General features: G+C 48.8%; 1 protein-coding gene across 1 annotated transcript in view; it reads left to right on the plus strand.

Moving 5' to 3' along the window:
* The window catches only part of ANKRD33B (ankyrin repeat domain 33B), a 157,008-nt gene that overhangs the window by 112,720 nt on the left and 16,788 nt on the right, over window positions 1-27,500 (plus strand). The window contains 3 exon segments of the mRNA XM_011978062.1: window positions 9,364-9,402; window positions 9,405-9,495; window positions 26,734-26,874. Coding sequence (XP_011833452.1) covers window positions 9,364-9,402; window positions 9,405-9,495; window positions 26,734-26,874 — 271 coding nt within the window.

Consider the following 27,500-nt stretch of genomic DNA (forward strand, 5'->3'; position numbering starts at 1 on the left):
GGGCAAGGCAGCGGGTGCCTGTAGTCCCAGCTACTCAGGAGGCTGAGGCAGGAGAATGGCGTGAACCCGGGAGGCGGAGCTTGCAGTGAGCCGAGATCGGGCCACTGCACTCCAGCCTGGGCGACAGAGCCAGACTCTGTCTCAAAAAAAAAAAAAAAAGAAAGAAAGAAATGCGAAATGGGATGGTAAATGAAAAAGTAAGTGGTGTAGAGAAAACAATTGCAACACCCTCGACAGAGCTTCAGGGGCAGCACTGACAGAGGCACCTACTCTCTGTGGTGCCTGAGAGGGATTGCCTCTTTAAATTTGGTGTCCCAGGGCCTCCTTTGCCACATCTTAGTGCCATCCTGATGCCAGCTTTAGTGTCCAGGGTTGTGTTGCCCAGTAGTGTAGCTGGTAGCTCCAAGTGGCTGTTGAACACAGTGCAACTGAGGTGTGCTGTAAGTGTAAAATATGCACTAGATTCATCCCCCAAAAGTAAAATAGCTCATTAAAATTTTTCTATTGATTGCGTTTTGAAATGGTAATATTTTGGATATGTTGAGTTAAATACAATATATTTATTAGGATTTCATTTGGCTTTTATTAATTTGGCCACTAGAAAATTTAAAATTATCAGCCAAGGGCAGTAGCTCACGCCTGTAATCCCAGCTCTTTGGGAGGCCGAGGCGGGCAGATAATTTGAGGTCAGGGGTTTGAGACCAGCCTGGCCGACATGGTGAAACCCCATTTCTACTAAAAATACAAAAATTAGCCAGGCATGGTGGCGGGCACCTGTAATTTCAGCTACTTGGGCAGCTGAGGTGGGAGAATCGCTTGAACCTGGGAGATGGAGGCTGCAGTGAGCTGAGATCGTGCCATGGCACTACAGCCTGGGTGACAGAGTGAGACTCTGTCTAAAAAAAAAAGACAAAAACAAAACAAAAAAGAATTCATACTGATCAATGAGGAAGAGACAAAGAAGCCAATGGGAAATGGACAAAAGACATAATTAAATCCTTTAGCAAAGAGGAAATCCAGACCACCAATAGGTACATGGAAAGATAGCCAGTCTTACTGGCAATGAGGGGAATGTGAAGTGAAAACACAGTAACAGTGTTTACGCATCCGACTGGTGAAAATGCAAAGGTATTGGGAATTGGTGAGAATGAAGGAAAACTGTAACATTCACCCATGAGTGGTGGAGTTGACGTTGTTACAGCCGCTTTGGAGAGGACTTTGGCTCATGTTCTACCCCCAGCTTGTCCATTTAGAGCACTGGTTCTTTCCTGGGGGCAATTTTGCTTCCCAGGGTGCATTTGGCAATGTCTGGAGGCATTTTGGGTTGTCATAAATGAGGGTAGAAGATGCTCCTGACATCTAATGGGTAGAGGCCAGGGATTGTATAGTACAGGGGACAGCCGTCCCAGAATAAAGAATTATCTGGCCCCACATGTCAATAGTGCCCTAGTCGAAAAACTGGCACAGACAAGGATCCCAATTAATTTCCAGCTGAGGTGCATCAGGAGATACAGATCAAGGTTTTAATTTCAGTGCTCTGTGTTTGTAATCACAGAACTTTGGACACAGTGTCTATCAGTTCGGGGGCATGGATGGACATGCAGAGACACAATAGTAATCACAATGCGTTTGCCAGTGATTTGGCTAGATCACGTCCAGCACTGCTTGAATAAACCAAGTTTCAGGCTCAAATGTACATGCAGAGCGTTTTGTGCAAATATTTGAAATAGGAAATAATGCTCTCTATTAAATATATCGCTTATGGGCCGGGCACAGTGGCTCACATCTGTAATCCTAGCACTTTGGGAGGCTGAGGTGGGTGGATCACCTGAGGTCAGGAGTTTGAGACCAGCTTGGCCAACATGGCGAACACCTGTTTCTACTAAAAGTAAAAAAAATTAGTTGGGCGTGGTGGCGGGAGACTGTAATCCCAGCTACCTGGGAGGCTGAGGCAGGAGAATTGCTTGAACCTGGGGGGCAGAGGTTGCAGTGAGCTGAGATTGTGCCACTGCACTCCAGCCTGGGCAGCAGAGCGAAACTCCGTCTCGAAATAAATGAGTAAAAATAAATAAATATATTGTTTATGGATACATGCATATGTAATAAAAATGCAAAAGCAAAATCAGAGCATTCACAGCAGCACCAAATAGCGATCACCTCTGGGAGGGACGGAGAAGAAAGTACAAAAAGGCATTTCAACTTTTTCTGTAATGCGGATTCCTTTAAAAAGTTTGAAGCAGTTATGACAAAATACTGACCTTTGTTAATGTAACCGATGAAGACATGGGTGTTTATCTTACTTATCTTACTTTCTATTTTACTTTTCTCTATATTTGGAATTTTTTTCGTAATAAACACTCAGACACACATACCAAAGGGCACTTGGAACAGGGGCTGCCTGAGTCCAGGCAGCTCAGTGGAGTTGTCCCTGTGTCTGTGTGGTTCGCCCGCTTTTCCCCAACACTGATCCATGGTTAAGGTTTGGTGCACGGAATGTTCCATGGGATTCTTTATTATGAGCTGGCTTTGGAGAGGCAGTGGACTGAAGTGGTGGTGTCTGACCTGCAGTGCTGGGTCCTGCCTCCTGGCCAGGAAATCCTCTCCCCTTGCCACTTGCCACCCCTCTGCACTAGAACTGGACCTGACCTTTACCCTCCAAACTTCTAGCAACACATCCCAGAAAGTATCTGGTTCGAGATACTAACAATCACACTTACGGAGTGTATTTAAAAGAAAATAGATGTCATATCATAGAAATTGCAGACAAATCGGAATTCCTAGGGAGACCCTTCAGAAAGGAAGTTTGCTGGCTGGTCTTTGCAGCTGAATTCATTTACCAGCCTTGAGAGTTGACCGGGAAGGGTTTGCCTTGTATGACACCCAGTGCATAGCGTAGTGTGGAATTTAAGGCCAGCAGTGGTGGTTGATGTGCACACTTGGTCTTCTCTACAAGCCACATGTGTTGAAGACTCCCTGTCTTCCTGGGGCCTCCCTCTCATGCTCTTTCATTCCATTTAGGCCCAGGGAAAGAATTCCTGCCTGTGGCGCTGGGCTTGAGGCTGCAGTACTCACTGCTTTTCTATGATATGTTGAAGCAATGAACTGGTGTTGAGGGATCTTAGAATTTTTAAGACTTGTATGAAGTATCCTTTCCTTTGAAATCTTGTTTGGAGAATAGCTTAATTAGATGATGTCTTAGTCCGCTGAGGCTGCTATAATGCAATACAGTAAACTGGGTGACTTATAAACAATGGAGATTTATTTCTGACCGTTCTGGAGGCTGAGAAGTCCAAGATCATGGGCCTGCTTTCTGGTTCATAGACAGCACCTTCTTACTGTGTCCCTACAGGGTGGAGAGGGCAAGGCAGCTCTCGGGGTCCTCTTATATAAGGGCAGCAATCCCATTGGCACTGCCCTTATGACCTGGTTACCTCCCAGCGGCTGCATCTCCTAATACCATCACCGTGTGGGATAGGATTTCAACATATGAATTTTGAAGGGACACAAATGTTCCGTGCATGGCAGATGGTAAGGCTCTGTCTCCAGAGGACATTCAGAATGGAGCATTTGAGTCAGTCTTCATTCACGCCGCCTGAGTATTCCTGAATTACCTGTGTGAACTGAACCGGGAAGTCGGCTCCTCACAGGGAATCCATCTCTCTTGTGCCATTGCAGCTGCTGCGACCAAATGCTATCATTGATGTTTATCCTGGATGCCCACCCCTGTCCCCAGTGCAAGATTCTTTTCTTAGACCCCTGATGATTTTAATTTGCATTGTCTTAAAATATCCTGAGATGATTGAAACTTGCCTAAAATAGTTTACCCAGCAAATCAGACATGTGTTAGCAGGAGCTCATGGCCACCTTTTAGAAATATAGTAGCTCTTTAGAGGCCAGAATTCTTGCATTCATTCACAAAGCCACACAGACATCTCCCCTGACCTATTGCTGGTGTTATTATGGGGTTTTATAGAAATGGATTTTTAAGTATCTGAAATGTACTGTCTTGGTTCTTGGAGTTTTTTCTCACACTCAAGCACGGTGACATCCTTTTTCTTCTGGGTCATCAGGATAATGGCTCCCCTACTGTGGTACCATAGGCCCCACGTGGCTCTGGGGCTCCCTGGGCCTCTGGTGCCTCGGTCTCTCCTCTGGCTGTCGTGGACTCCCACTTCTTCTTCTGTAGACTGTGCTGGACCTCACGCAGCACCCAGCCCTCCTTTTTCCTTCACAGACAGCTCTTGTGTGCATTTGTTTACAGTGGTTATTGTAAAACTATTTCTTAATGAGGATGTTATTAATGTAAACATTGTGTTTGCTTGCTTTTTTTCAGTGTTAATTAAAACGATATCATTTCCTCATGAATACAGCTTTGTTTTACATAAGAATTCTAACTGCACAGAATCATATGGGGTGGCTCACATCTGTAATCCCAGCACTTTGGGAGGCCGAGGAGGACGGATCACAGGGTGAAGAGATTGAGACCATCCTGGCCAATATGGTGAAACCCCTGTCTCTACTAAAAATACAAAAATTGGCTGGGCGTGGTGGCACGCTCCTGTAGTCCCAGCTATGTGGGAAGCTGAGGCAGGAGAATCGCTTGAACCCAGGAGGTGGAGGTTGCAGTGAGCTGAGATCGCGTCACTGCCCTCCAGCCTGGTGACAGTGAGACTCCATCTCAAAAAAAAAAAAAAAGTGAAAGTAGTTCTTCCAAAATATTCCTTCACCACCCCACCCACCCTGGATTAGTCAGGGGTCTCCAGAGAAATGTGTGTGTGTGTGTGTGTGTATACATATATGTAGAGAAAGAGAGAGATTTGTTTTAAGGAAGTGGTGTGAGTGATTGTAGGGGCTGGCAAGTTCAAACCTGGAGATCTGGGGGAGAGTTGCAGTTTGACTCCGAAGGCAGTGCTGCTGGTCACGTTTTTTCTTTCCAGCGTGTGGGGAGGCTAGCCTTTTTCCTCTTAAGGTTTTCCGCTGATTGGATGAGGCCCACTCACATGACGGAGGGCATCTACTTTACTCAAAGTCTGTTGATTTAAGTATCAGTCTCATTTAAAGAATACCTTCACAGAAATATCTAGAATAATGTTTGACCAAATACCTAGGTACTGTGGCCTAGCCAAGTTGATACATGAAATTAACCACCACATACCTCCCATTCATGTTCCTTCTGTTCTTAATATTTTGGTGTGGTTCTTCTAGATGTTTTCTATGCAGTTTCCTGTGTGTGCATGTGTATGTGTTGAGAGCTTTAACTCCCTTAGATAATGATCATCTTCCTCCCATCCCCAATTTTTTTTTGAGACAGGGTCTTGCTTTGTCACCCAGCCTGGAGTTCAGTGGCGTGATCTCGGCTCACTGCAGCCTTGACTTCCCAGGCACAAGCAATCCTCCAATCTCAGCCTCCTGAGTAGCTGGGACTACAGGCATATGCCACCATGTATGGCCAATTAAAATTTTTTTTTTTTTTTGTAGAGATGGCATCTCACTGTCTTGCCCAGGCTGGTCTCAAACTCCTGGCCTCAAGTGGTCTTCCCACCTTGGCCTCTCAAAGTGCTGGAATTATAGGAACGAGCCACTGCACCTGGCCTCATTGAATTTGTTAATATAATAAGTGATGTTCTGGCCGGGTGCCATGGCTCATGCCTGTAATCCCAACACTTTGGGAGGCTGAGGTAGATCATTCGAGGTCAGGAGTTTGAGACCAGCCTGGCCAACATGGTAAAACCCTGTCTCTACTAAAAAATACAAAAATTAGCCGGGCTTGGTGGCAGGCACCTGTAGTCCCAGCTACTCGGGAGGCTGAGGCAGGAGAATGGCTTGAACCCGGGAGGCAGAGGTTGCAGTGAGGCAAGATCGCACCACTGTACTCCAGCCTGGGCCACAGAGCAAAACTCTGTCTCAAAAAAAAAAAAAAAAGTGATGTTCTTAGGTTTCTAAATATTATATCAGCCTTCCCAAGGTGGCTGCCAGCAGGTGCCTGCTGCACATTTTGGGAAGTTTTACCTTAGGAAGCTGGAGGAGTGTGGTGGAGGGAGGAGGTGCTATCTGTCCAGAGCAGAACCCTTCCCTGGTTGAGTTGAGAAGGAGGGGAGGGGAGGGTGGTCCTGAAAGAGACCTAATTCAGGAGCCAGATACTTCCGGAGCCCTGAGCATGTCCCTCTTGTAGCCACCTAGGGAAGGCGTTCCTTTTAACCTGAGCCCTTTAAGTGCAGGTTGGATGTCAGGGTTGGCAAAGGCAGATGCCATCTGGGACCTTCCTGAAGGGCAGGTTTGCAGTATATGCTAAAAGCTTTCAAAATACCTATTTTCTTTAATCCAGAAATCCTGCTCCTAACGATGTTTCCTGAGAAAACAAGAAACAAAATACACAAAGCCTTAGCTCCAGGGCTTTCATTGCAGGTTTTACTCATGAGAAAGTGAGAAACAGATCATCTGAGTATCCGAGAATAGGGGTTTGTTAAATAATGACAATTCTACCCCACATAGAATAGAATACTCTGGATCTACCAGAAATTTTGACACAGAGTTACTTTTATTGATGTGAAGATATTGCTGATATAGTCCTAACTAAGACATATAGCAAATGGTCCTGTTTTAGTTTAAAGAAAAATGTGGGCATATGTGTGTGTCTGGTCTATAACTTTACTTCTTCTCTTTAATTTTTGGATCTTTTTCTGCAATAAATATGAGCTACTTGTGTAATTATATGCAGAGGAAGATGTTACATTATGTTCAATATGTTTTATTTATAAGTCAGGAAATTGTAGAATACTAGAGCAATATCTCCATCCAAAGAAGCTAAAAACGGTTTTTGGGCGCTCCCTGGGTGGAATGACAAGTTTTCCGGCACATTTATGCGAAAGCAGGCTGGTAGGTTAGCTGGGAGAATGGAGGTGGCGGCGGCAGTGAACTCTTAGTTCGCAGAGAGGCTGAAAACCTCAGTGGCTTCTAAGGAGAGCCTGCCTGCAGCCCACTCTTTTCTATTTAAAATTAGATTATTGTGAAACATTTCACCGTATCGATGGAGTGACCTCTTTCAAAGGGTGCATAAGCTAGAGTGTATTAAAGACCCTTTTGCATAGTCAACAGTTACTGAGTTCATTATGCCGTGGTATGGATGTCAGTGTTAGAAAATCAATGGTATTCTGTAGAACTTTAAAAACGTGAATATTTGTGATTTAATATTCTTCTGTGGGGCAACTAGGAGCCTTATTGAGATAAGTGGGCAGAGCTACTCGAGTCCTCTTATTGTTCCATGAAAAATTATACTCTTACTAAAAATTGGCCGGGCGTGTTGGCTCACGCCTATAATCCCAGCCCTTTGGGAGACCGAGGCGGGTGGATCACGAGGTCAGGATTTCAAGACCAGCCTGACCAACATGACGAAACTCTGTCTCTACTAAAAATACAAAATTAGCCGGGTGTGGTGGCACATGACTGTAGTCCCAGTTACTTGAGAGACTGAGGCAAGAGAATCACTGGAACCCAGGAGGTGGAGGTTGCAATGAGCTGAAATTGCGCCATTGCACTCCAGCCTGGGCAACAAGAGCGAAACTCTGTCTCAAATAAATAAATAAATAAATAAATAAATAAATAAATAAATCTGGTGAAAATCGGCTGGGCCACTGTGGAGTGGCTCTCAAGGTAAACTTTGTGCCTCCCATGCAGTGGTGGTGTGGCTGGCACTGCCAAGAGTGACACTTGATTGCTTGGTCATTAGCTCCTACCCTGGGTTGAATTTTAGCATCTCACTTTATGTACGTCTGTGAGGCGGTGAGCCTCACACCTGCGTCTACGCTGTTTTCCTTTGTTATGAAGTCTCCTTGTCAACTTGGGCTGCTGCAACAAAACACCATAGACGGGGTACTTATTCATAATGGAAGTTTATTCCTCACAGTTCTAGGGGCTGGAAGGCTAAGATCTTATACAGAGTGGAAATTTATTTCTCACATTCCTGGAGGCTGGAAGCCCAGGATCAGGGCACCAGCACGGTGGGGTTCTGGCTCGGGCCCTCTTCCAGGATGCAGACTGCAGACTTCTGTCTGCGTCCTCACTTGGAGGAAAAAGGCACAAGAGAGCTCTTGAGGTCCCTTTTATAGGACACTAATCCCATCCATGAGAGCTCCACCCTTGTGATTTAATCACCCCACCAAAGCCCCACTTCTTGCGCCATTCCACTGGGAGCTAGGATTTTAACGTTTGGTAATATTTAATTGATAGATGTACAAAATCAACTCTCAGTGTATCTATCGAGCTTGGTTCTCTCTCCATGACCCCACGCTGCTATCCATCTCTACCTGACGTCACCACTGGGTTGTCCAGAGACAGTATCATACAATACACTGAAGTCTGCCGGCCATCTGTCCCCACGCCCACCCTGTCCCATAGCCTGTCTCTCTCATTTGATGGCAACTGCATCCTCTCAGCTGCTAGGGCCAAAACTTTGGGGTCATCCTGGGCTCTTTTTCTACTCAACGTCACCTCCATTCTAACAGCAAATCTTCCTTTCCAGAATCCAAATTTGCCTCCCCAACTGCTGCCCCCACCCTGGTGTGACACCATCCTCGCCTGCCTGGCCCCACAGTGGTCTCCCACCAGCTCCCGCTTCCACCCTGTTCTTCTAGAGCCTGTTTCCTGCCCAGCAGCCAGAGTGGATGCGGATGATTGGCAGCCGATGGCTCAGGACACTCCCCCTACTCAGGGGGTCCCCAGGGCCCTGTCCACGGCCTCTGAGACCCCCTGTTGCCTCCTGGACCCAGGTTACTCCTCTTCTTCTCACTCACTCTGCTCTAGCCCCGCCGGCCGCTGGGCCGCTCCCTGGATGCACCAGGCACGGTCCTGACTTGGGGCCTTTGCTTGAGCTGTTTCCTCTACTGGGGCGTTCCCCCTCTCTTTATCCCTGTGGCCCATTGCCTTGCCTCTTTCACGCACAGACCCCAACCTCACTTCTGCCAAGCCCAGCCTGACCACCCTATTCCCTAGAGAGCTGCACCCTGCCCTGTACGCACCTTTTTTACCCCATCGCCGTCTGCCGCGCTCTGTCGTTTATTTCTCTACAAGCCCCATAGTTGGTGCGTTTCCCTCCCTGGGGGAAGCACACCCCAGAAGGGCTGAGGCCTTAGCAGTTCACTGATGTTTTCACGTCTAGGCCCTCACTCGAGTCAGTGCTCAACACACATTTGAGAAGGATCGAGCAGCTGGCTCACTTTAAACCACCTCTGAGAATTGGGACTCCAGGTCCCTGTCATTGCCCTGTCCAGCCCCCTGGAGGGTAGTGGGTGCCCCTTGGGGTCCCCAGTGCTGACCCACCATGCTCCGGCTCTGCCCCTCTGACCCGCTTCCCCTCTTCATTTCTAGACCGGCCTTATTGTCGCCTGCTACCATGGCTTTGTGGATATACCCTGGTGGCCTTAGCTGAGTGCCCCCACATTGACATCAACTGGTAGGACAGGGAGGGGAACACAGCCCTAATCACAGCTGCACAGGCAGGTAAGAGCTGGCTTCCCCCTTTCCTCCCAGAGCCGTGGCCAGAGCACCGCCCCCAGGCAGCCCGGGCTCCCGGTACGATGCAGTCAGGATGGAAATGATCAGAAACCATGTCCTGCTACCAAGGGGTGCCAGGGAAGGGCTGATCGCTGTGAGTGCACAAGCTGTGCATTTGGGACACTATGCATTTACCCACTTGTTCAGAATTCAGTATGGGCAGATCAAGCTCTGATACTGTCCAAAGTTTTTGAATATGAGTCTGCACCAGAAAGTCACCCTTGTCACCACTTCACCTGGAGCCTCACACGCCATCCTGCTCCAAAGACAGGGGGTGGCACAAGGCTGGCAGACCCACCAGTGGAAGAGACACAGTCGTGTGTCTCGGTAATAGTTAATCATGAAAGTAGACACGTGTAGAAGGTGACCTTGCACTTTACCTGTAGAATTAAAGAAATGCCAGGAACTGTTTCTGAGAGCTGTTAGAGTATCCGTGTAACAAGCTGAGACGAAATTAGTGGGAGCCTCTTGTGAGTGGGTATCCAAGCACGTGGCCCTCAGCCCATGATAGTCATCGAGAGGACGGCGCTTATGTCAGTGTTGCCAAGTGCATTGCGGCTCTCCTCCTTTGGAATTGTATCCAGACATTTTTTTGAGGACTGACATGAAACCTATGCTTGCCTCTTCATAATTACACTTCATTTGGAACAGTGGTCTTGACCAGGTTTATCACTGACCCCTTTCAAATTTCTTGGCCTCCAAAGATTCTGTCTGTTTCATTGGTCAGGTTCTCAGTTGCAAGCAAAGAAGCTGCCTGCGGCTGAGCCAGGAAGGACAGGCGCTTGTGTGTTGAGGGAAGCAGGGGAAGCTCACATGGTTGTCAGGGGTTGTTGAGAATCCCACTCAGGGCCTGGAAACTGGAGGAAGTGCCCCGGACCACACTGTATGTTGATTATGGTTGGGAAACAGCTGTTGCTGTCACCAAAGGGAGACCTCCTTGTCCCTTGTTGCTTCACAAGCCCCTGTACCAAAGCCACCCTGGGTGGATCTGATGGGTGGGGGGCCAGGGAGGCTGGAAAAACCAGTGTTTGACAGTTTCATCCCCCATGGTGGGAGTGGTCTGGGCACCCCACTTTTCAATCAAGACGAATAGAGTGGGGAACTCTCCAAACTTAGAAAGGGCTAGGGGCTGCGCTAACATGTGTTCACCTCCTCAGGTTTCGGAGCGTGAGGCATCACCTCCATGGAGGATTCCAGGCTTTGAAAGCCTAGTAAGAGTGTGAAAAGGCTTTGTAAGGCATTCAGTGATTCATTTCCTCTCGTGGGCCAGCTGCCATGTCAGGGACCAAGGATACAGAAGTACAGGGCAGCCCCATCCTTGAGTAATTCTGCAGCTCATGGGACAGAGAAACAGACGCGAAGCCCGGCACCATCTGTCTGCTGGAGCTCGGTGCTGTGGGACAGGAACACTCCATCTAGCCTGAAGGCTAGAGGTCTTGCAAGAAGGGGGTTTGAGCTGGGGCAGAGAGGGAGCCGGGCAGTTCTCAGGAATGGCGAGTCTTAGGGACAGTGTAGGTGGGCATGGCTGTAGGATGGCATGTGTCTAGGAGAGATGAGGGGAGGACGGGGACCAGACCATTAAAAGTCTAAGCACAGTGCAAGAGAATGTATTTCAGTAGCGTGAGGCTGTGTGAGTGGTGACGGGGTGAGAGGATCCTGGGGGCCCAGCAGAGGGCTCAGAGCACAGGGAAGGGCCGGGAGCTGTGTGGCTGGAAACACAGGTGGCGGTGGTGGTGATGTGGGCCATTGAGGAGAGCTGGGGATCTAGGATGGCCTTGGGCTTTGGGACAGGGGATAACACCAACTGCAAAAGGCATACAAGTAAAAGAAGAGGAATGGGAGGAACACTGGTTTTGAGCTGGCTATCATAACTTTGAAATGCTCTGAGACCTCTAAGTAAAGAGGTCTCATGGCAAGTCAGGAAGAGATGGAGCTCCAAAATCTGGTCCCTGCTAGAAATACAGATGAGGGACGGGTGTTGCTGGTGAGAGAGCTGGGACATGGATTAGGTCATGACGGTATGAGACTGTACGATAAGAAGGGATTTCTTTTCTTACTGATCTGCCAGAGCTCTTTGTGTGTTAGAGATAATAGCTGTGCTTTGATACTCATGAGGTAGTTCCCAAAGTCTTGCCTATTTGCAGGTGTTTTGATTTCGTATTCACCCATGATTGTTTCTTCAGAGTCTGGAGCACAGTGTATATTTTTGGCAAGAATATGGCATTGGCCGTGCTATATCCTTGGTGTGTCTGATCAGGAACACATACCGCCAGTTTGTCCTGATGTGGGTGATGCTAAAATTTGATGAACTGCTTACTGTGAGAATCACCACATTTCTCCATTTTAAAGGCAGATATTTCCCCTCTGTAATTAAGAAGTAATCTGCAAGATGATACTTAGAGATTGTATAAATATCCTGTCTCCCCACCAATTTTTGCCCTTGATAATCCTTTTCTGAATCATTTATTTTACACTTATTATCTGATATTTTTCTATAAAGAAGAGCTTTCCTTTAGCCCCACCCTTTTTTTCAGTACCATTACTCATTTTTAAAAAATGTTGCGTGTTCTACTTCAATAACACCTTTGTTCTTTTCAGTGCTGAAGTTATCCCAAACCTAGCCAGTGGGTAACCCTGAAGATGGCTTCAGTGTCTTTTTGTCATGTTTCTGTGAGTTTTGAGTATTTTCTTGATTTATGGCACACCAAAGTGTTCCACATTCTCCCTGGACTTTCCCAGTACCCATCTGCAACCAGCTGTATCTTCAAGGAATGATAGCTCTTTTTTGGTGGGGAATGGTGTTTAGAAACCAAAATCTGGCCTCTAGCTGTGCTCATTTGCACTAAATGTTATTGCTTCTAGGCATTTCAGTGAGCAGAGTTAGAAAAAAAATTTTAAAAATAAGGATACCTCCAATCCAAATGCAACACCATAGTCTTCCTCCTCTTCACCCTCTATATGCTTCTCCCCATTCTTTGTCAGCAAGAAACCTGGTTTGCTGCAATCACAAGGCATTTACTCATTTTCCTGTCCTGTGACAGATGTGCACAAAATGGTGATACTAAAGGATAATTTTCAAAAGCTTAAAACTTGACTGTTAGGTGGATAGAAAGTGAAAACTCATTAATTAGTGATGGGCTAGTAATTAGTTAAGGCCAGTTCAAAGAAAATTTGAAGAACAGGCACATAGAGGCAGTCACAAATGCTGAAATACATCTGCTAATAGATGCAAAACTGGTTAATATCCTATAAAGCAATATAATATAATGTTGTGGGTTATCTTTTCTATAAGGTGATGTTATAGACTGAATGTTTATGTCCCCCCTGTCAAATTCATATGTTGAAACGCCAACCCCCAATATGATGCATTAGAAGGGGGGGATTTGGGGAAGTAATTAAGTTTAGATGAGGTCATGAGAGTAGGGCCACCATGATGGGATTAGTGTCCTTATAAGAAGAGGAAGAGACCGGAGCTCGCTCTTTCCCCACCATGTGAGGACACAGTGAGAAGACAGCTGCCTGTAAACCGGGAGGAGGAGCCTCATCAGCAAAGGAATCTGTTGGTGCCTTGTTCTTCGACTTCACAGTCTCCAGAACTGTGAGAAATACATGTCTGTTGTTTAAGCCATCCAGTCTATGATATTTTGTTATAGCCGCCTGAGCTATAACAGGAAGTAAATTATATCTCTACCAGATACAGTGCCATTGCCTTGCTGTAGACAATCAGTTTTACAGCTTAACTTCTATGCCCGTAGAGTTGTGGAGCCGCCTAGGAAGTAAGTACTCCCAGAGGGTCCCCTGGACAGCACCCAGCACCCAGCACCCAGAACCCAGCACCCAGCACCCAGCACCAGCACTTTCCTGGAGGGAAAAGAGACCCAGTCACCTCATTAGCTCAGTTTCCAGCTATGGATAGTTTGTTTGTTTGTTTATTTATTTGTTTATTTTACCAAAGAGTCAGAAATTAGCATACCACCACTGCTACCAACATCAGACCTGCTAAGTAAAAGCCCGTTATTTCTTTGTGATTGTTTTCTTCCAATATATTCCACCAAAAGTTATTGGTCTTATACACTGTATTCAAAAACGCAGTTCAATTTTTTTTAACTTCATGCCGTCTCTCCAGATTTCAAATTGCTTCCCTTTCCACAAATGCTTATGTTTTTCACTGAATCAGTGACCTACTGAATTTTTCTAAGAATATGGATTGTTAAAATTTGAAAAATTTTCTTTTGCTTCTTGCAATAAACCAATTTCATTTTTTAAATTGTTTCGTAGGCACGAGACAACCAGGGAGCAATCAATCTATTTCAGATGAAGATGCTGCCCTGATCCTGTAGCCCAGCCGCCTTCTTTTTGAATCTCACTGTCTTTACACTGATCCAGAGTTTTTTGTTTTTGTTTTTTTCTGGCTTGCTCATCCTTCTGCTGGGACTGCGCTCATCCTTCTCCGGTTTATTTTAAGTCAAGGATGACACAGGTCCTCTTGGAGATTGGAGGGCGCTCTGGCAAAGAGAGGAGGAAGGGGCTCCAGCTGCTTTCCAGGCTCCACGCCCAGCAGCCTGTGGCATGGCGGGAAGAATTCGAGACCAGGTGCAGGCCCCACAGCCACTCCCCTCCTGCGCTGTGTAGTTTTACTTCCGAGTTGAGTGTGGCAGGGGAGGCTGTAACAACCAAGGAGGAGCCCCCACTCTTTGCCTGGTGGCACCTTAGGGGGAAGGTGGCATCGGGAGCTTAGTGCCCTGCCTGGCCTCGTGCCTAGGGTGTTGCAAGATGTCATCGGTGGGTCTCAAAGCATCCCCATAGACCACCTCTCCTTTTCTGCCCTTCTATCTGTGGGGCATTGCCGGAGTTTTGCAGGGTTCACTGAATTAGGTGTAATACCTCATCCTCCCCATCAACAGGGGCCTGTCTCTGCCATCTTACTTAAGAAACAGAAATAGGGTGGTGTTCCTTGATGGTTCTAGTCATACTCCTGGCTTCTCTCTGTTGCCTTTGGTCACGGATGGTGTCTTCAGCTTCTCAGGCTGCCATAAGGAAATAAGGAGCTCTCCGGGGCCTCTTTTGTGAGGGCACTAATCCCACCGCGAGGACCCCCTCCCTCAGGACCTAATCACCTCCCAAAGCCACCTGCTGTAGCATCGACCTGGGTACAGGATTTTCGCACAGCAATTTCGGAGGAGAGAAACATGCAGACTGTGGCAGGTGGGAAGCTGGGTAGGAGCAAAGATTCCTGTGTTCTCAGCTCTCCTGGGGGCCGGCCCACCCGGGGGGACCCAGGCTGCCAGACAGAGCTGGAGTCCAAGTCAAGTAGCAGGATTGGATGTCCGGGGTGTGGACAAGGGTCCGGGCTGTCCTGAGGGCAGCGTCACAGCTGGCAACCTGCCTGGGTGGACAGGAGGAGGCGAGCAGAGGCCTCAGCCGTTATCCTGCGTCCTCCACTTGGCCTGGCTGATGTTCTTGGAGTCTGATTTTAAAATACAATACAGAGTGTTTGGGAGGAAAGTAACCCCACATGAGCAAGGAACTTCCGGGTGAATATCTCCTGCACCTCCCTCTCAGCCCTCCTCCAGTTCTGCTCTCCAGAGTTAACTGTTGTTCATGATTTGATGCCTAGATGGGTTTACTCTGCCTTTTACATTTAAATAAAATCATTATTATAATGTATTTTGTCTTCTTGTTTTCTTTCTTTCTTTTTCTTTTTTTAGTCTGAGTGTTGCTCTATCGCCCAGGCTGGGGTGCGGGGGCACGATCTCAGCTCTCTGCAACCTCCATTTCCCAGGTTCAAGCGATTCCCTTGCCTCAGCCTCCTGAGTAGCTGGGATTATAGGCGCCAGTCACCACGCCCAGCTACTTTTTGTATTTTCAGTAAAGGCGGGGTTTTACCATGTAGGGCAGACTGGTTTTGAACTCCTGACCTCAAGTGATCCGCCCACCTTGGCCTCCCAACGTGCTGGAATTACAGGCGTGAGCCACCGGGCCTGGCTTTTTTTTTCTTTTTTACTGGCTTTTGTTATCTTCCCCTATTTACTGATTTGCTTGAGCTCTCTGTGGCCAGCTCGGTGTGCACCCACCCTCTGGCCTGGGCTCTGATCCCTGGACACCCAGCCTAGGCCGCTGCCTGAGGCTTTGGGACTGAATTGTTGAGGTTGCACAGGGAGGCGGAGGGGAGAGGGACTTCACGTCATTTAAACACACACAGATTAAAAAGCTTCCTTGTGTGTGTCTTAATTGCCTCAACGTGCAGAAGAGATTTTCCTTAATTTCTTTCTGAAACTCTAGGGGCTGCCCCATCCCCATGGGCATCGTTGCTTAGACACTGGCTCCCAACCTTGCGCCTCTGGCATCAGCATCACCTGGGCTGGTTCATGTGAGCATTAACACAGGTCTGGTGGAAGCACAGACTGCCAGGCCCTGCCCCTGAAGTCTTTCTTTGGATAGGCCTGGGATGGGGCCCAAGAATGAGCAGATGAACAGGTTTCCCAGTGAGGCTGATGCCACTGGCCCAGGGACCCCACGTTGAGGATGGAGGGCTTGGAGGTTTTTAGTCTGATGATGGCCAAGGGCGCCTCTCAGTGGACATTGAAGACGATCAGAGTCACAGACCCCAGAAGAGATGTTGTCGGAAAAGACGCAGAGGCATCAGGGAATTACAGTGAAAATGAGGAAAGCAGCTGAGCATCGGTTCATGACTTTCCTGTGCTGTTTTGCCAAAGAGGCTGTTTAGGCTCAATCAGGTGATGTCCCATTTTAATCAATTTCATAACCAGTTTTATTTATTTGATGATTTGTTAATTTCAAAAGTTGTCTACGCCTATGTGCTCATAGCCAAAAATGACTACAAAAGTAGTATCAGGAAGGAAGAAAAAGATCCCTTCTCAATCTCCCAAACATTCCAGCTCCCTTATCAGCACTCAGGAGTTACCTCTTCAGACCTCATTCAGTCCTTTCCAAACACGCACGTATGTATGTGCACTTTTTATTCACATGACTAGGCTAGTTCTGTTAAGATTGTGTGTTTAGTGGTTTTGTTCACTTAGTAATTAATCTAGGAGCTCCTGCTGCATCGGTGTCCCTGAGCCCTCCCGGGTGCTCATAGCCCTGCCTTCCTGCATGGGATGTGTGGCTCCTGCCAGTTCCCCACCAAGACTTCAAGTTTGGGAGGCTTCATTCTGATTGCTTTCATTCATTGTGGTGGACCCGGCTCTTAGGCCAGTCCTTGGACATGAAGTACTTGCTTCCTAAATACTTGTTTGGAAAGAGGATATTGTGTAAAGTGCATGAACCATGGTATACTTAACTGTCCCAGTTATTGGACAGGTGAACTTTTGAGTTAACCAATGGCAGCAACGCTGTCGTGAAGTCCTTGGGTTTGGGGTGCATCTCTGAGGAGAGCGTGTTAGGGTCCTGGCAGGAGGCATGTTGAGTGACAGGTGTGCTCAGAGGGCTGAACAGAGGACTTGATGAGGGCCTGTCAATTACAGGGGAAGGGTAGAGTTAAGGGAACCAACATTGAAAGGATTAAGGGGAGGGGCTCTGCAGAGAGTGACCCAGGCCAAGAAGCTGGAACCTGAGAGGCAGCCTCAACCTAGAACCCCAATCAGGGGCTGGAGTGGGAGGTAGGGCTGGATATCCCGCTCCTTCCACCCTGGTCTCCTGCTGAGCCACCCCAGAAACCTCACTGGGGTGGAAACCGGGCAGGTGCTGGTGGTGCAGGTCAGCTTCCTAGGCCGAAAGCAGGGCAAGGAAGAGGAGAAGCAGTGTGCAGACACACTCTGAGTATAGAATTGCTTCAGCAAGGGCCGTGCCTGTTTTAAGTGTACACAGCTGCCAATGGCCGTTAGAAAGCTGTGGCGATTTCTCCTTTCCCCTGAGTGACCAAGAGTGTTCTTGCCAGCCCTGACTGAGATCAGTCTTTTCAGTATTTCCCTACTCACAGTGAACCGAAACTCTGGTTTTCAGTTGTGTTTCCCCAGCTCTCTTTTGAGCCTAGTGCCTGTTAGGATGCTTTTGGCTTCAACCACAAGGACGCTGCCTTCTCTTGCAACACAGGACATCTGCACGTGATGTTGCAGGGCTGCTTCACTGAGTAGCTGGGTGATGCTGGGACCTAGAGCCCCTTCTCAGAAATTCTTTTACCTTTTCCCTCATGGTCCCAAGCTGGCCCCAGCTGCTAGAAGTGCCACGGCTTCACGCTGCAACACTCGGAGATGTCAAGGAAGAGGAGCAAATCCCTGTTGGCATTTCCTTTTATAACACAGGAAAACATTTCCAGAAGGCTCCAGAGGAGTGTCGTTGTCATCTCACCAACCAGGGTTGTGTCACAAGCCTGTGCCAAACCAGTGATGGAGGATGGCTTGTGTAGACGGCAGTCACACTGAGCAGAATCAGCATGGTGAAGCAAAATCTTAAAGCAGCAATATGTTTATATTATTTGCTATGGCAACTGGGTTGGTTGTCTGGGAGTTGGGAGCTCTGGGTTTCTGGACGACGCAGCATTTATGAGCACAAATTCGGATGCAAATGCCTTCATCTGCCATTTGAGTGTTCTCTAAAAAGTCTAATTTCCTCTGCTATCTAATGCACAATAAAAATACAGCCAAATCTGTACTAGGTCTGTAAATGGAGAGAATGTATGAAAATAAATCCTCATGTAATCTCTAAATCTCATTTAGCCAGTCATTTCAACTTTCACCACCTCGCCTCTAACAAAAATAAAATAAGATAACCAAAGGAATGAATAAGGAGTCCCATGGATAGAGCTGTGTGTTTATATCTGTTTCCTTGCTGTGCTTTAACAGAACAGCATGAACGTGGTGAAGTGAGGAAACGCCAGGGGTCTCTTTGAGCTGGTGATGGGATAGAGCCCGTGAAGCTTGTTTTGGGTGTAAGGAACCTCTGATGTGTGCTTGCAGCTTGTTATTTCTTGCATTTAATTGTAAAATTCTGAAGGCTATGTGCTGAGAGCCAGCCTGGCAGGATGCTGCCCGGAGACGGGGATGGAACAGCAGGGATTCCGAGGGGTGGCTGTGGGTTTGGGCTGCTGCGGAGCCCTGGCTCCTGAGCTGAATCAGGGAGAGTCCCAGTTCAGAGGAGAATGTATGACTTGGTCGGAAGCCAGGAACAATGCCTCTTCATGCTATTTATCTTATTTTATTAAGCAGTGCACATGATCACGATCTTAGTGTGATCTCATTGTGGTGTTCATGTTGTTTGGAAGTGCTTTCTTTTTTCTCAATTTGTACTGCTTCAAACAAGAGAGTAGAACTTGGCCAGTCTTGGTTTCCCAACGCTGCCTTATCTTTTCCTGCGAGCTTTTCTGAGCTCTTCTGATTGGCCATGGCAGGGCCACACCCCTGCCCACTGGCCAGCCAGGAGGGCTCCTTAGCCAGGTGGGGGCTTGCCCAGTTCCTGCATCAGACTCCTGCCTGTTCTGCAGAGAGGAGGGATGCTGCCCTCCCCTACTAACCCTGCCGGGCCATCTGCATGGTAAATGCCTTATGCTAAGAATTTCTGGAGTCTGTTCATGCCGCGTGGCTGGTATGATGTTATACTTTCAAAGCCAACAGCCCCCTCTACTGGCCTCGTCTGGAGAACTGCAATTTGAATGCCTTGAGTCAGTCAAGTCTTAGACAACCCAATTCTGCAACATTTTCCCATTTTTAGAGCAGTTTGTGTTCGTTGCCTGTTTTTTTTTTTTCAGATGGAGTTTTGCTCTTGTTGCCCAGGCTGGAGTGCAATGATGTGATCTTGGCTCACAGCAATCTCCGCCTCCCGGGTTCAAGTGATTCTCCTGCCTCAGCCTCCCGAGTAGCTGGGATTACAGGTGTCTGCCACCACGCCCGGCTAATTTTTTGTATTTTTAGTAGAGATGGCATTTCACCATGTTGGCCAGGCTGGTCTCAAACTCCTGATCGCAGGTGATCCATCCCCTTCGGCCTCCCAAAGTGCTGGGGTTACAGGCATGAACCACCGCTCCTGGCCAGCCCTGCTAATTTTTATTTTTATTTTTTGAGATGGGATCTTGCCATGTTGCCCAGGCTTGTATCTAACTCCTAGGCTCAAGTGATCCTCTAGCTTCAGCCTCCCTGGCCTCTTCTGGCCTCGGCCTCTCTGCTGGGATTGCAGGCATGAGCCATCTTGCCCACCCTGATACTTTCAATAAATAAACTTTTCCCAAAGGAGAAGTAGGAATGTTTCAGCCTTTTCATCTAATGCATATTTATTCAGCACCCCAGAGCATGCAGTCAGTTGGAAGTTTTAGGCTTGTGAATTGGGTAACGAGGGCTGTGGCGGCTGTGGGATCCCCACACGTGCATGGGAATGTGGGCAATGAGACACCGTGGGGCCGGGGCACCAGGGAAGACCTGGCATTGGAAGGGATGGCTCATCAGGTCACCAGGTAAAAAGACCAGGCAGAATATTCCAGGTAGAGGGACTCCTAATAGACTGAGTGGGGAAACCCCACGGGCCTGCCTGTCTAGATTCTTCCAGGTTTCTCTGAGCAGCATTCCTTCCATCTGGGAATGGCGCTTCTAGAATGGGGATCTTAAGACCTACGGTCAGACATGGCAGGCCAGATAATTTCTTTATGTTAGAGCAGTACTTTTAGGTTTTATGGCTGGCTTTAGGGAAAGGGGGTTCTGGTTTCAAAGATCTGCCTTGGGGAAGAGGGATTCTGGTTTGGATGGTTGGCCTCCGGGAAGAAGGGACTGAGAGATGGGAGCGCAGGAGGGCAGAGAGAAACCTTTGCTTCTGAGGCCTTCACTGTGGGGTATTGCTTCCTAAGCCCCAACAGCATTCTGAGGGAAGTGAGTCTGCAAGGAAGGAGAGATTGAAGAGAAACAGGAGGGATCTGATAAATATGCCATAGCAGTGGGCAGGGAGTGGCTGTCAAGCACAGGAGGGGAGAAGCAGGGATGCGCCTCTTTCAGCAAGAGGAGAATCCCCTGCGTTTTCTGTAGGAAATGTGAACTGAGGACTGACGAGGTTCATAAACTTGGAAAGAAGAGCTTTCTACTCATAAAGGGTTACAGCCTGCAGGGTGGCCGTTGTGGCAGGGAAGCAGAGCCTCTGGCCAGAAGCCAGAAACAGACCCTTCCAGGGGCAGAAGAACAAGACAGAAGAACAATGCGTGTGAACGAGGTGGCTCAATACACACATTCTGTAAGTTATGGGAGAAGCATTGAATATTGATGAGAGGAGAAACATGCACATGTGCAGTCGAGCTCCGTGCCTCTCCCTGGGACCTGTGTTCAAAAAGCGACAGCGTTAGCAGGATCGAGGGTGGAATGCTGATCGGTTGTTTTGTCCAAATCACAGAAGGGCGGGGCAGCATCAGGCGGTTGGTTTATATCAGTGGAGGAGTCTTTAGAACTGGCTGGTTTCTGTTTAGCCTTAGAAAGGAAGCCTCGCGGTGGTTAGCAAGGAATGGGTATAACAGGCGCATCGCCCTTCCATCCTGTCATAGCCGGGAGTCAGTTTTCAAGGGTTCTCGGGGGTCTCCTTGGCCAGGAGGGGGCTGGTTCAGTCCGTTGGAGGGCTCAGGATTTCACTTTTCCTTCTCGGAGGCCCATGAATGTGGGCAGTGTGGGGGGTGACGGGGGAAAGCCGAGGGACTTCCCTTCTGGTAGTTTCTGTTCCCTCTGTGAACTTGAAGATGAGTCATCCTGGGGAGGAGTTTGCCTGAGGTAGGTGACTTCCATATGAAAAGTTTAACATTTTCCCCATGGGGCCTGGGGAGGAGTCAGCCCGGAAGCACAGGAGGGCTGTTGGGCCAGGCTGAGAAGCCGGTCGGCCCCGGGTGGCGTGGGTGTCCACCTCTGTGTATCTCCCAATAAAGGCACCTTGGCATCCATGTAGAGCAGAACCAGGGGCGTGGCGGGGCCAGGCGTCATCTCCAGCTTTCCTCTTTTGCATACCACAGACCTGTCCATCCACTCATTTAGGAGCTCTCTGAATCAACCACTCCTCTCCCTCCTCCTGCCCACCCGGGGTTGGGGGCTGGGCTCCATCTCTGCTTCCTGAATGCTCCCGTGGTCTCCTGGTGAGCTCCCCACCACTGGGAGAGCCTCGGGTCCAGGGTGGAGAGGCCCCACACCAGGCTACACAGCCAGCCGTGAATCATCGTCCCAACCTTGCACTCATTTTGAATAGCTCTGGGCTAGTTCTCCCCTTTTTTAATTTTAATTTTTATTTATTTATTTATTTATTTTGAGACAGTGTCTTGCTCTGTTGCCCAGGCTGGAGTACACTGGTGTGATCTCTGCTCGCTGCAACCTCCACCTCCTGGGTTCAAGTGATTGTCCTGCCTCAGCCTCCCCAGTAGCTGGGATTACAGGCATCCGCCACCACTCCCAGCTAATTTTTGTATTTTTAGTAGAGACGGGGTTTCACCATGTTGGCTAGGATGGTTTGATCTCTTGGCCACGTGATCCACCCACCTCGGCGTCCCAGAGTGCTGGGATTACAGGCGTGAGCCACTGCGCCAGGCCTGTCTCCTCTTTTTTAAAATAAACTTTTGATTTGAGAATAGTTTATGCTTACAGAGAAACTGCAAACACTGTACAGAGAATGCCTGTGTGCCTCACACCAGTTCCTCTGTTGTTAAGATCTGACGTCTGTGATGCGTTGGACACAATGAATGGACCTGTGTCAATGCACCATTATTAACTGAAGTCTATTCTTTATTCAGATTTCCTCAGCATTTCCCGGATTTCCTTTTTCTGTTGCAGGATCACATGTGGCATTTAGCACTCATGGCTCCTCAGGCTCCTCTTGGCTGTGAGCTTCTCAGACTTCTCTTGTTTTTCACGACCTTGACAGTTTTGAGGAGGACTGGTCAGGTACATTGCAGAATGTTCCTTAATTTGGATGTGTCTGATGCTTTTCTTGTGATGAGACTGGAGTTATGAGTTTTTAGAGGAAGGCCCCTGATAAAGGGCCATTCTCAACACATGGCACCAGGAGACACACTACCAACCTGACCCATCGCTGATAATGTTGGCCTTGGTCCCCTGGCTGAGGTCATGTTAGCAGGTTTCTCCCTGGGAGGTTCTCTCCCTCCTCCCCCGTTTCCGTGTAATAGTCTTTCACGGGAAGTCATTGCACACAGCCAGCGGGTTAAGGAGAGGGGAACACGTTCTGGCCCCTTGAGAGTGGAGTGCCTGCCTAGATTACTCAGAATTTTTCTTCCGGATTTTTCTATTCTGCTGGTCACCGTTTACACATATTGTCTCCTGTAATTTTCACAAATGGGAGGTCAATATTATCCCTCATTTTACAGATGTGGAAAAGCTGACTGCCAAAAGCCACCCAGATTCTGAGTGGCAGGCCTGGCCCTTGAACCTGGCTGTTCTCAGAGCCAGCTGTCTTCAGTACTGAGCTCATTGTCTACACTGTGTCCGAGTGATGCAATTTCATTGAAATTCACTTCCTCCCTGGGTCACTTGTCACCTTCTCTTAAGCAGGGTAGGGCTCACTGGGGGAGAGGGGGTGTTCTGGGGTTCTCTAGGTGAGCCTACCCTTTAAAAGGGCTTCTCTGAGGATTTCAGGAATTGAGTCAGATTCCATAATGTCCAAGTTGGACTGGGCTCAAACCAGACTTTTTTTTTTTTTTTTTTTTGAGGCAGAGTCTCACACTGTCACCTAGGCTAGAGTTCAGTGGCGTGATCGCAGCTCACTGCAACCTCCACCTCCCACGTTCAAGCAATTCTCCTGCCTCAACCTCCTGAGTAGCTGGGAATATAGGTATGCACCACCATACCCAGCTAATTTTTGTATTTTCAGTAGAGACAGGGTTTCAGTATGTTGCCCAGGCTAGTCTCGAACTCCTGGCCTCAAGTGATCTGCCTGCCTCGGCCTCCCAAAGTGCTGAGATTACAGGAGTGAGCCACTGCGCCTGGCCTTAAACTAGATTTCAATATGGCGTGTGTTTGGGTTCCCTCGTGCAAGGAAGGCTGTATGTCTCATATATATATAGAAAAGGAAAGCTCCATTTGGTTACTCATCATTGTTTTTAGAGAATAAAGGTTGATACTTATACATTCTTAGAAGTATTGGGTCCACCTTTGATTTCCATTGAATGGGGTCATCTGTGTGATGAGAGGTATTATTCTGCCATCCTGGGAAAACCCGTGGGAAGCAGGGCGTGATTTCTTGGATCATGAAAAGCTCAGGCCTATAGTCAGAACGAGCTGGCTGCATGTTGGTTTTTCTGAACGCAACATAATATGCAGAACAGATCTGTATAATGGGCAGTTTGCTTTGTAGACTTTCAATTTTTCCTCTTTCCACCTATTCAAAGCGCTTAGGATATATCAGTGCAAAGGAACATCCTGCTGAAGATTGTGACGGACACGCTATTTCAGTTTAAAGAAATGGCTCCAAACGAATTGCAATTCGTTTTACTATGACCCTGGCTAAATCTAACTGACAGGTGCCGCCAAGCATTTAACTGGACCATAAACCAAACTGAGATCAAAGGATTCCCCCAGCTTCCCACACCACCGCCCAGTTTAGAGTAATTCAGCAGCTCTGGGTACCTGACAGCTGGCCTTATCCCCTCCCCACACATAGTAAAGGACGAGGGAGGGCAATGTGGTGTAAATGAGTCAAAAAAGCACCAGCGACTGGCTGTGAGTCACACAGCGAGGGGATCGTACCCTTTGTTTCCTACTTATAACTCGAACACTGTTAAACTCATCAGGGCTTCTTTTTCAAAAAGATACAAGGTTCCCCTTTTCACATTTGTGGTGAAATGTGAAAAGGAGATGGGCTGAGGTCAATGGCGAGCTTGCTCCTCAGGAGAGTTCACTCCTGATTTTGGTTGCCCGTTCCTTCTTCGCTTGGATTGATGGAGAGCAAACCCACAGGATTTCATACTGGTGGGGCAGCAGCCCAGAGTGGCCCTCAAAGAGGGAAACTGGGTTCCAGCCCCGGCAGTACTATCCCTCAGGGTGTGACTGGGGAGAGAGAAGCCACTTGATATATCGGAGGGTTTCATATTGGATTTGCTGAACTGAAGGGGCTGGGGGAGCAGAGATCAAGGGCACCCAGCCCTGCCTGCTGGAATCTCAGCCGCAGTGGGGAATGCTGGAAGCTCCGCAGCCTCATGCTCACTTGGTATTCTGTCTGCAGAGGTGGACTGGGCTGGGGAGGCACCTCAGGTCTCATGCCTGCCCGACCCCAGAGTAATGTCCTTGCCACCTCTCTCCCATCCCAAATCTCAGGCAGTGCCACCCATTGGAAGTTTCTGTGCAAACCAGATGCCTGTGGGGAGTCTGGGCCCTGAGCCCGGCTTCTCCGTGATTCAGGGGTTCCTGGGGAGAGGTGATACCAAGTTAAGAAGAGAGTGCATAGAAATGTCCATGAGGCCCCTGCAGCTACAACAGTGGAGGCTGAAAGGAACACGCTGGAGTTGGAACGAATACGTGGGGATTTCTGAACGCTGCATCCCCTGTGCATCAGGATGGGGGACTGTGGCTAGGCACAGTGGCTCACGCCTGGAATCCCAGCACTTTGGGAGGCTAAGGCAGGTGAATTGCTTGAATGCAGGAGTTTGAGACCAGCCTCGGCAACGTTAGGAGATCCTATCTCTACAAAAAAAATTTTTTTTTAATTAGCTGGGCATGATGGTGCTCGCCCGTGAGCTCAGTTACTTGGGAGGCTGAGGAGGGAGGATCTCTTGAGCCCAGTAGGTCCAGACTACAGTGAGCTATGATCGTGCTCCTGCACTTCAGTCTGAGTGACAGAGAGAGACTCCATCTCTTAAATAAACAAAAAAGATGGGAACTGGGTACCCAGCACCTCCCTTGGGGTTCGGGAGGAGAGACTCGGGCAGACTGCTCATGTTCCCAAGGAGTTCAGACCTCATCAGCAGGGGCCTGGATGGAGGTGGGAGGTAAGGGGAGGGTGCAGTGGAGGGAGAGCGGAAGCTCTTTCCACCAGCTGTGGTTGATCATGAAGGAATGAGGTCTGAGCTTTGGGGACAGTGGTTCTCACCTGCGGTGTTCTTGCCCCACTGACGGTGATTTGGCAGTGTCTGGACACAGTTTTGGTTGTCACAACCTGTGCGGGAGTGGGGGTGGTTGCTACTGGCATCTATTGGGGTAGAGACCAGGGATCTGCCCAGCATCCTGCAGTGCGCAGGGCAGTCCCCACAACTGAGAGTCATGTGGCCCCCCGTGCCGACTGTGCCAAGGCTGGGACTGACCCTGCTCCAGGGCACTCAAGTGGGGGAGGTATACGCACACAAGGACCTATGGGCTAGCTGGCATCAGGCGGCATGGACAGTTGACCTGAGAGGATGCTCTCCCACTCCATTTTGGTTTTCCTTGGGTGAATTCTGGAAACAGCACTGTTGCTCTGATGGTCTCCTTATGCACCATTAACTGAGAGCACCATGGGCGTGCCTGGGAATGAGCAGAAAGTTAGATCCTTTTTGGAGGTGCAAGGTGAGAAAGGGGAGAAATCTGTGTTCTCTAAGAAATCTCCTTACCTGCTTTGCTTTATAGCTGAGGGCCTTGCCTGCGACACTCTGTGGGATGTGTGTGGGGTAGGTAGGTGGAGAGAGAGAGAGAGAGAGAGAGAGAGAAGGAGAGAGAGAGAGAGAGACGGCGGCGGGGGGGAAGGTGGGGTGGCGGGTACAGGTGGAGAGAGAGAGACTGCCGCTTCTGGGTGGGAACAGAGGGTGCCAGCGTGAATTGGCACTGTCCTATTGCTGTGATGATGACTTTTTCCTCCCTGCAGCTCCGGAGCACTTGGAAGTGGTTCTGAAGCTCATTTGCAGCTTTGCATCTGTTTGCACGGGCGTCTGCTGCTGGGAGTTGAGGCTGCCTGCCCGCGTTGGCTGTCTGAGGCTGAGCTCCCTACCTACCCGCAGAGTCCCTGCCCCCCACGTCCACTCCCAACAGTGTGATGGGACAGCTCCTCCCGCAAGTGCTTTGTGGAAGGAGACCCGCAAGAACCCAAAACAGCAGTGCTGCAGCCAGGGCGGTGCCCTCTGCTTTCCTCTGTTTCCTGGGCTCCGGGAGAATTCTATCTTGGGTCCGAGAAAAACTCACACAGCAGACTGGCTGGCCCAGGGCTGACTCGGTGTTTCTTTCTCCCTCTAGGAAGGCCTGGCTGGAATCAGCACATTTTGTGGAAGTGGGAACCAATACACGTGTACACTTCTCTTTACAGGGCACGCTATCATCACTAACTACTTGTTGAACTATTTTCCCGGTCTTGACCTTGAAAGGAGAAACGCGTTTGGGTTCACCGCTCTGATGAAAGCCGCCATGCAGGGTCGAACGGACTGCATCCGAGCCCTGATGCTAGCAGGTATGTCCACCTGTCCCGTGCAACTTCCAGGGGCCCCGGGACACCAGAGTTGCTCCTTTAAGGAATATGTTTTGAGATTAATCACTCCCATAGAAACAACGCCTAGTTGCTGCAATAGGGAATAGTTTCTTCACTGAGGAACACGGCTGTAATTATCTGAGTTTTTAAAAAAGCCAACAACAAATGCTTTCAGGATCACGGGGAGAAGCCATGCATTTGTTCCCTTCAGACGCCCCGTCCTGCTCCCTGCTGAGCTTTGCAGTGGGTGGCATCTTCCCTCCCCTTCTGTTTTCCTCCTGCTCACCCATTCTACACCCCTAGCCCTGTCCATTTCTGTTCTTCCTCAGAAAGGGGTGATCTCTTGGCTGTAAATGGCAAGACTGTGCTGTTGAAGGTGGGTGTAGGGATGGTGGGAACGGCCCAGGCCATCCTAGGTCCCTGCTTGCTGGAGGGTGGCATTGCATAGTAATGTTACGAGGCGATGTGGAGTTGCATGGTAATGTTAGGAGGTGAGGCGGAGTTGCCTGGTAACATTGGGAGGTGATGTGGAGTTGCATGGTAACATTAGGAGGTGATGTGGAGTTGCATGGTAACGTTAGGAGGCGACGTGGAGTTGCATGGTGACG

This window comes from Mandrillus leucophaeus, unplaced genomic scaffold, assembly GCF_000951045.1.
Source record: "Mandrillus leucophaeus isolate KB7577 unplaced genomic scaffold, Mleu.le_1.0 Scaffold188, whole genome shotgun sequence".
NCBI classification, from domain to species: Eukaryota; Metazoa; Chordata; class Mammalia; order Primates; family Cercopithecidae; genus Mandrillus; species Mandrillus leucophaeus.